We start from the raw sequence: 9,201 nt of genomic DNA on the forward strand, positions 1-9,201 counted from the left end.
GTTCAGTGGTGTCCACCCTTCTCCATTCCTTTCCCTCTTCAGGTTCTTTATTCATTCACCTCCAGGTTTGTTGACCACTTCTCTCTACCAACTCAGTCAAACCTGTTGAGTTTAACTTTGGTCATTGTACTTTTTAACTCCAGAATTTCCACCTCTTAAAGTTATTCCCTGATGGGAATCCATCATTTCAGTTTCCTTGCTTTTTAAAACTGTACAGTTTTTAAAATTCATTTTCTCAAGTTACATCTATTTGTGTGGAGCACACGTGGAGGTCAGAGAACAACCTGTAGGAGTCAGTTCTCCTCTTCCACCACGTAGGTCTAGGCATCAAACTCAGGCCATCAGGCGTGGCAGCAAACACCTTCACCCACTGAGCCATCTAACAGGCCCTTCTGCAATTTCTTTTTTTTTTTTTCAGTACTTGAGTAAAACCGAAATTTATTATAAGCCACAGTCGTCCTAGGGACCTCCATGCCATATATATAGCCTCCATGATCTGATTGTTCTTTATTTTATATCTAGACTCCACTTATGAGTGAGTACATACCATGACTGTCTTTCTGGGTTTGGGTTACCTCACTCAGGATGATTTTTTCTAGTTCCATCCATTTGCCTGCAAATTTCATACTTTCCTGTAACTCACTATGTAGACCAGGCTGGCCTTGAACTCACCACCATGCCACATTTTGTTTTAAATTACTGAGTTTCTTTCTCTGCTTTTTTCAGAAATCTTTCCCCTCCTCGGAGCCATACAGCTTTGTTTCCTTCTATGTCCACAAAGGCAGGTAGACGATCCTGAGGGTCCTATCAGGTCAGTCTTGTTGAGGCTCTTCCCTGTGTGTTTTCTAGACCAAGTGGACGGCTCCTTTGGCATCTGTGTGGTGAAGGATGACACCAAAATCAGCATCGAACCGTGAGTTGGGACACTTTGTGCCCAAGTCCTAGTGAGGGGGCTTTCATCAGCTTGGGCTCCAAAGTCTCCTTTTCCAGGCTTGTCTTCCCAGGGAGGGTAGGCCAGATGCAGATACTCTCTGGAGAAGCTGTGGTCTTCTCCAGGAGCAGGTCAAAAGTCCCCATTGTGTTACTTCTGTCTGAACTCACACAGATGAGCTTGGGGTGGGGGTAGAATGTCTTGGGTGGACCTGGGCTTCTAGACAGAAGTGGTGACAGCATAGTGTAGGAGGATCGAGCATTTATGGGATGTGGCTGGACACAGGTGGCCAGTGTCAGCAAGTAGCTCCTTGTCCTGGACCCCAGGAGAGGCACCCAAGGCCAGAAATCAGAAATCAGAAATGAAGAAGATAGGAAGAGTGTTCTGAAATGCCTATGTCAGTTGGGTGATAAAGGTAGTGAGCAGCCACCATGTCTGAGAGATGGCAGTAAGCTGCCATGGAGCAGACTGTGACTGTGAGCAGGGAACATGGTACATCTCTGCTGTTTCCTGGCTTAGTCACCTTTGAACCCCCATATGTGTATGTGGCCTCATTTCAGACACATCAACGTAGGAAGCAGATTTCAGGCGGAGATCCCAGAACTGCAGGAGAGGCCGCTGGCCAGAGTGGATGAGAATGTAGCATCTCTGGTCTGGAAGCCATGGGGAGATGTGATGACCAACCCAGAGACCCAGGACAGAGGTGGCTGAGGCTTTGGGTCAGATCCCAAGACCCCTCCTTCCCCATCCAACTCCAGCATCTCTCTCCCACATTGCATTGCCCTGCCCCGCCTTTCACTTGCCAGTGCAAGTACCAGGTCTGAATTCCTATTGTTCCTCCTTGTTCCAATTACTTAGCCTGCCCTCTGTGGGGATATAAGGAAAGGGGAGTTGACCAGGAGCCCCTGTGCTAAAGGGAAGGCTACCTCCCTGGCATGGCCTGACTCGATTTCTTCTTCCTAATGCTCTTGGGCTTTGCTGGGACCACAGTGATAGAGCTCTGCAATGTGGCATGCTCCAGTGTGATGCCAGGAGGGGGCACCAACCTAGAGCTTGCCCTCCACTGCCTGCATGAAGCCCAGGGCAGTGTTCAGGTGAGACCCTCGGCATCCTGCACTCCTGGGGCTGGGCATTCCGGGCCTTGGATTACCTGTCTGACGGAAGGTGAGGGTCCATGTTTTCAGTCCTTTGAGGCTGGCATAGCAGAGTGGGAGAGTGAAAGCTGCTCAGTTACAGGATTTGTCAATTAGTGAAGGTGTCAGGACAGTGGTTCTCAACCTGTGGGTCAAGACCCCCTTTGTGGGGGGTTCAAACAACCCTTTCATGGGAGTCACCTAAGACCATCGGAAAACATGGATATTTACATTACAATTCATAACAGTAGCAATATGAAGTAGCAACAAAAATAACTTGATGGTTGAGGGTCACCACAGGAGGAACTGTATTAAAGGGTCAAAACATTAGGAAGGTTGAGAGCCACTGTTCCAAGAGAAGGGATTCTGGGGCAGTGCAAGAGGACCAGTGTTCAAGACCTGAGATTCAGTCCTGGGCCATGCTTTCTGCCAAGCTTAGGGGCAGTACCTGGCACATGTATATTGAACACCCACTGGAGGTCAATCATGTCAGGGCTCTGTCTTTGATTTAATATTTTATTTCCTCATCGGGGGATTCTTCAGACTTTCTGAGTGGAAATCCTGTTTTGTTTTTATGGTTTTTCAAGACAGGGTTTCCCTGTGTAGCCTTGGCTGTCCTGGAACTTGCTCTGTAGACCAGGCTGGCCTTGAACTCAGAGTGCTGGGATTAAAGGTGTGTGTCACCCAGTGGAAATCCTCATTTTCATTTTGTACCAGACCCTAGAAAGTCCATGTCTGGCTCTTACTAGGATTAGAGTAGTCCATGCCCTCACAGGGCTTATAAGAGAGACAGTTTTTGTCTGTAAGTGTATTGGCTGAAGAGTGCCGTCACTCACACCTGTGCTTCCAGCACTTGGAAGGCTAAGGCAGGAGGTTAACCAGCTTGGAACAGCCTGGGCTACAGGATGAGGTTCTGTCTCAAAATGTCAAAGGCTAGTGGTGTAACTCATATGTGAGGCCCAGGCTCCATCCCCAGCACTGCTGAAAGGTAAAAGCAGCCTGGCAAGGAGTGCAGCAGAGAGGATCAAATGTAGTGCTAGGTGGGATGGCACTCTTGTAGGCAGCAGGCCCTGAAGGGGCAGGAGCATGTGCCTCACAAGCCCACCTACTGTGTCCTTCGTGGAAAAAGTCATATTTTGAAGGCAAAGATGGCATTCCTAGGGGTGCTCAGTGAGGTTATCATGGGCCCACAGACTGCCCACCAGCCCAAGGACCACTTGTAGGTAACCTTGAACCAGATGACTTTAGAGACATTTGTTTTTTCAATGAAATAAGAATGGAGGCAGTCCCCACTTCCCACGCCCCATGAGTGGCCCACATTTGCTGTCCTTCAGGTTGCCCTGGAGACTCTGTTACTCAGGGGACCCCAGAAGCCCCGGACTCACCCACTAGCTGACTATCGCTACACAGGTAACTGCAGAAAGGGCTCTTTGATACTGAGGCCTAGGAAACTCCACCTCCACCTCTGCCCCTCGGCCTTCTGTCCAGGGCATTTGCCTGACTTTATCAAGGGGCCTGTTCTTTCCAGAGGTACTCTGCAGGCACTGCCTTGAGTTCACTAGACCCCACCAGCCCTGTTGCATCGTTCCCCCAGGGTTCGTCCCAGCAAGACTAGTGTTCCTGACTGGGGCAAGGGATATGGACTCAGGTTGAACACAGCAAAGCCAGGCAGCTTGGGCCCACCTACTCTTGGCCACCAAGGCCCCAGCCAGTTGCCCACATATATAACATGAGGATAATGAGACTCCAGCTTTGTGGGATTGGGAAGACTGTCTGAGATTAGTATACTATCGATGCTCATAATGACAGTGCTAACGCATGTGGTCCACATGTCAGTCAGACTGTGGTCCCGTGAGAAAAACCTCCCCTTCCCTGGCTGTGCTCCCTGGCAGGCTCAGACATCTGGACCCCCATGGAGAAGAGGCTCTTCAAGAAGGCATTCTGTGCCCACAAGAAGGACTTTTACCTGATTCACAAGACGGTAAGATGACAGAGGGCTGGGGCAGCAAGCTCTGCCTCACACAACTGCCCCTCACCTGGCCACAGCACACTTAGCACCTTGTAAGCAGCTTGTTACCTCAGATGTCCTGCTGATGCCCTGCTTCTGGTCAGTAAGTGCTGATCACTCCAGCTCAGCACTTGCTGCCTTTATCTGTCCTGATTTATCACGTGTGCAGGTGTGGAAACACACAGGAACATACAACCTAATGCTCTCTTCTGGCTGTCCTGGAACTCACTGTGTAGACCAGGCTGGCCTAGAACTCACAAAGACCTGCCTGCTTCTGCCTCCTGAGGGCTGAGATTAAAGATGTGTGCCACCACTGCCCAGTTCTCTCTTCTGTTCTTAAAAAAAATGGTGTACATGAAACTACATAAACAAGGTGCAAGGCTGAGTATGTTTTACATATGTGTGCACGCATGGGACTGTCACCACAGGCAAGACAGCAAACTTCTCTGTGGTGCCCAGTACCTCCTGCTTTCCTGGCAGCTATTACACACGCCACTGTGCCTCTCCCCATGTCCCTGTCAGCCTGATCTGTAAGAAAGTTTGCACTTTCTGGCGTTTTGTATCGCTAGGGCAGTCAGACAGCATGTGCTCCACACGTCATCTAGCTGCTTATACTCAGCATACTTACTTTGAAGTTCCTTTGTATTGAATTTATTAATAGTTCATCCCTGCTGCTGCTAAATACTGTTCTCCTGCATGGCTGTACCACAGTTGTATCTAATTATCAGTTGATGGACACTTGAGCAGTTCCCAGTTTGGGCAATTATAAAGTAAAGCTGTTGTGAGTGTCATGTACAAAGTCTGCTCTCAGAGTTCACTGTCCTTCTCAGCATTGCTTCTTTCATTGTTTTTTGGCTGGAAGGTGAATTTGTTCCTGTTGCTTTATCTTGTTCAGGAGCAGAAGTGAGCTTCCTTTTCTTTTTAATTTGGTACTATTCCCTAAGCAGAAGACATGCTGCCTTAACTCCTAGTTTTCGACAACACACAAGCAGTTTCAGATTCATGTAGACAAAGTGTGTTCTGGCATTCACTGACCAGTTAATTTCTTGAGTTTCCTTCTGAGCAGCTCAGCTTTCTCTTCCTTCCTACCTCCTTCCTCCTCCCTGTCTTCTTGTGCTGGGAAGGGAACCCACATCCTCTTTCATAGTAAGCAGTCTCTCTACCACTAGGTCCTACCTCCAGCTCTCCATTTTGTTAGTGTGTCGTTCCCCCCCCCCCCCACACACACACAGAGGTTCTTTCTTGAGATAAAGCATCACTGTGTAGCCCAGGCTGGCCTCAGACTCTTCAGTCCTCCTGCTCAGCCTGCTGAGATCTGGGATTACAGTCCCACATCACTCACTGTACCTGGCTCCAGAAGTCATGTTTGTTTGTTGAGACAGGGTCACTCTACATAGTCTGGCTGGCCTGGAACTCACTATGTAGTTCAGCCTGCCTGGAACTCTCAAAGATCATGCTGCCTCTGCCTCCAGAGGATTAAAGACATCACCACCACATTCAGCCCAGGAGTCCTATTTTAGCAGAGGAAGTGGCTGGGCTGAGTACTCTCAACTCCATAGCACTCAGAGCTGTCCTTCTCATGTGGTCACTTTCCCTGGAGGACTTCTGAGGCTTGGTTAGTTGTGATGGCTGTGTGCTCACCACAGAGGAAGAGCATTCTGTATTAGTCACAATCTCACTAAGTGTGGCTATTGCCTCCTGTAACATCACAGTGAGCCTCCTCACCTGTGGGTCTTTATGTGTCTTCCTACAGGGAAGAAGCATGCTGGACTTAGTGCTGGTGGCTACTATGTGGCTTCATTTTGGATCCTTCATCACCTAGAAGGACCAAGATCCCTGTCTTTGCCCAGCCATGGGTAGAGGTGTTAGGGAAGAGATTTCCAGGGTGGAGTTCACATGTCAGGTACTGCCCACAGCCTGCTTCTATGTCTTCTCCCACCAGATCCAGACTAAGAGTGTAGCACAGTGCGTTGAATACTACTACATCTGGAAAAAGATGGTTAAGTTTGACTGTGGCCGAGCTCCTGGGCTGGAGAAGAGGGGCAGGAGAGAGCTGGATGAGGTAGAAAGGACTGAAGACAAGGTAGAGGATGCATGAAGGAGTGGCCTGGGTACATCTGTGGTCCAGCCAGAGGGTGGTAGAGGCTCCCAAGGGAAGGGCTCCGTGCAGAGGATGTTTCCACACTAGTGTCTTAAGTCATCTTTACCCCTTCTGCAGGTCACTTGCAGCCCTCGGGAGAGACCCACCCACCGGCCAACTCCTGAGCTAAAGATAAAGACCAAGAGTTACAGGCGGGAGTCTATCCTTCATTCCAGCCCAAGTGCAGCCCCCAAGCGTACCCCTGAGCCTCCAGGGAGTGTGGAGAGCCAAGGCGTGTTCCCTTGCAGAGAGTGTGAGAGGTACCGGCCTTCCCTCCCTCCGGACCACCACCCTCTTGTTTGCCTCACCTCCCAGCGCCTCTGTCTCTGTCTCACGTCCTGTGACCCCACAGAGTGTTCGACAAGATCAAGAGTCGGAATGCCCACATGAAGCGCCACCGTCTCCAGGAGCACGTGGAGCCTGTCAGGGTCAAGTGGCCTGTGAAGCCTTACCCACTGAAGGAGGAAGAGGAGGAGGAAGAGGAGGAGCTAGGGGCTGACATGGGCCCCCTGCAGTGGTGACTCCTTGCTGGAAGCCGGTTTGCAAGGAGGGAGGATCCAGCCCTGAGCCAGTGCCCTGGGTCTCTCAGAAGTGTTTGGGTCACCCTACCCTCTCTGTCCTCTAAATGCCCAGCTTTGATAGCAAGCTTGGCTGGCATTTGGACAGAACAGGCAGAAGCTGTCACAGGTAGCTCTGAAGTCATGTGGGTGACCAGAGGCTCCATTCTTTCCTGGTTAATAGTTGCTTATTTGCAGTCCCATTCACTTAGAGCAAGGGACCCTGGGAAGCAGAAGGTTTGGTCTAGGTAGCTTTTAGATCTGAGCTGTAGGCATGGGACTGACATTGGTTAGAGAGAATCAGTGAGGACACCTGAGATCCAGTGAGCTGAGCCCTCCTCTGGGTGGGGGGGTCCCTGCATTCCCACCATCCCTAGTCTTGCAATGACTGTATATTGTTAGGTGTGTTTTTTATGTGTCTGCTTGTATCTTATTAAATTGGGTTCTTAAACAGCTGTTTTACAAATTTCTAGCCTGTGTGCTCTGCCAAAGCTTCAGGGCCACAGCTGGGGCCAGGAGGTGAGCAGAGAGGGAGAAGGGGCACAGGTAGCTGTGCTCTGTTGAGCAGCACACACCAGCAGTTCCCAGGCTGTGGGTGGGAACACATACAAGAAGAAAAGCCCCTTCCTCATAGACCTTCATTTTAGGAGAGGACTTGTAGCAGTTGTGAATGGGCACACAGGTGAGAAGGTGGTGATGGTAGGCATGCTCTGGCCATGATAATGGAAGGGGTGGCTAGACTGAAGCCAGAAAAGCATGTGGATGAAGCTGCTCAACCTGAAATGACAGCAGGCAGAATGGTACCTTGGCTGCAGCCCATGTAAGATCAGGAACCTCTGCTCTAACCTCAACTTGCAAGAGGACAGAGAAGAGCCCTGCCTCCCCTTCTGTGTCTCAAGGCCCCATCCCAGCACTACAGAGAAGGTTTTGGCAAGGGACCACATCTCAGCTAAAGATTAAAGGCAGGGAGGACATTTATTTTGGAGCTGGTGAGATGCCGTTTGAGAGGGTAGGCAGGGCAGCCCAGGAACCAGAATTGCCCCTCTTCCTTCCTAGTAATCTACAAATTGATTTCCTGCTTGAACATGTTTTTCCAATATGTGTAGCTGGTAAATGAGGAAATGCACTTTTTTGGTGGGTGTTCCCAGTGACCTGAGCATGGCTATGCAGTGAGCACTCCACTGCTCTGCTCTGAGTGACCCAACTCCAGGACTGGAAATGCAAGCCTGGCTTTATGGGTTGACGGTATATAGTCATCTGTTGCTGCATAGCACATTGCTCCAAAGAGATGAGGCCTTGCAGCAAATGGAAGTGGAACTAGAATTGATAGTGGCCATCCAGACTCACCAGCTCTGTGGTCAGAATACAGTGGTGAGCATAAGGACATTCAGACAAATGTTCAATGGGAAAGGGTCAGGGGAAGCTGACTTTTGCCCTTTCTTGTCACTAACACCCAACTTGAATAACACTTTCCTCAAATGTTCTCTGCTAGCTAAGCAGTAAAGTGCAGTAAAGAAGAGATACAGGTTCCTGCGCCACACCACACTGTTGGGACTAGAATCATTGTGGGCCGAGCCCTGGAGGCTGGTCTTCTAGATGAGACTTTTAGAATAACTGTAGGTTTACAGAAAACTAGCATAGTACCAATAATTTCCACATGCCAGTTTCTTACTGTAGCATAGTGTATTTGCTACAGACACCGAACCATTGTCAGTACTGTTAACTGGCTGCCCATGCTTTTAGATGCCTTCACTAATTTTTAAAACTCTTTTTGTGTGTTCTCTCTCTCTCTCTCTCTCTCTCTCTCTCTCTCTCTCTCTCTCTCTCTCTCTCTCTCTCTCTCTCTAGTGTGTGTGTGTGTGTGTGTGTGTGTGTGTGTGTGTGTGTGTGTGTGTGTGTGTGTGTGTAGGCCAGAGGTTGATGTCAGAAGTCTTTCTCGATTGTTCTCCATCTTATTTTTTTGAGACAAGGTCTTTCACTGACCCTGGAGCTCATTGATTCAGCTAGACTGGCTGGTCAGCAAGCTCCAGGGATATGCCTGTCTCCCACCCACCCACTGCTGTTGTTACAGATACACGCTGACATACCCCGCTTTTTACGTGGGTCGAGGTATCCACACCCAGGCACTGAGCCATCTCCCCAGCTGCTCCTGTGCCCCTTTGACATACCCATGCCATTCTGTGTATGCCCCAACCTCGTGTGTATAGGTTAGAGAACAACTTGCAGGAGTCAGGTCTCACGTTCCACCCCGTGGGTCCCAGGAATCAAACTAGTCATTAAATTTGGTAGCAAGTGCCTTTACCAGCTGAGCCAGCTCATCAGCCCTCCAGCTAGAAATTGAGACCTTCTGGACTCCCAAGCCAATTCCAGAGACGATCGCCAGAGGGCGTACGAAGTTTCTTTTTGCTTTTTCTTCCCTTTTTTTTTTTTTT

At 49.6% G+C, this 9,201-nt stretch overlaps 1 protein-coding gene across 13 annotated transcripts in view; it reads left to right on the plus strand.

Annotated features, from left to right (window-relative positions):
• Positions 1–7,222, plus strand: part of Znf541 (zinc finger protein 541) — a 43,245-nt gene extending 36,023 nt beyond the window's left edge. For 12 of the 13 annotated variants that reach the window (XM_076572094.1, XM_076572085.1, XM_076572108.1 and 9 more), the window contains 8 exons: positions 850–913; positions 1,492–1,634; positions 1,922–2,025; positions 3,399–3,474; positions 3,957–4,045; positions 6,015–6,155; positions 6,291–6,472; positions 6,565–7,222. In XM_076572094.1, the coding sequence (XP_076428209.1) occupies positions 850–913; positions 1,492–1,634; positions 1,922–2,025; positions 3,399–3,474; positions 3,957–4,045; positions 6,015–6,155; positions 6,291–6,472; positions 6,565–6,733 (968 nt within the window). In that variant the 3' untranslated portion in view covers positions 6,734–7,222. The remainder of the gene's footprint in view (positions 1–849; positions 914–1,491; positions 1,635–1,921; positions 2,026–3,398; positions 3,475–3,956; positions 4,046–6,014; positions 6,156–6,290; positions 6,473–6,564) is intronic. The other variant, XM_042271466.2, reaches the window with a different exon arrangement.
• The last annotated feature ends 1,979 nt before the right edge of the window (positions 7,223–9,201 follow it).

Source organism: Peromyscus maniculatus, chromosome 1, assembly GCF_049852395.1.
Source record: "Peromyscus maniculatus bairdii isolate BWxNUB_F1_BW_parent chromosome 1, HU_Pman_BW_mat_3.1, whole genome shotgun sequence".
NCBI lineage: Eukaryota > Metazoa > Chordata > Mammalia > Rodentia > Cricetidae > Peromyscus > Peromyscus maniculatus.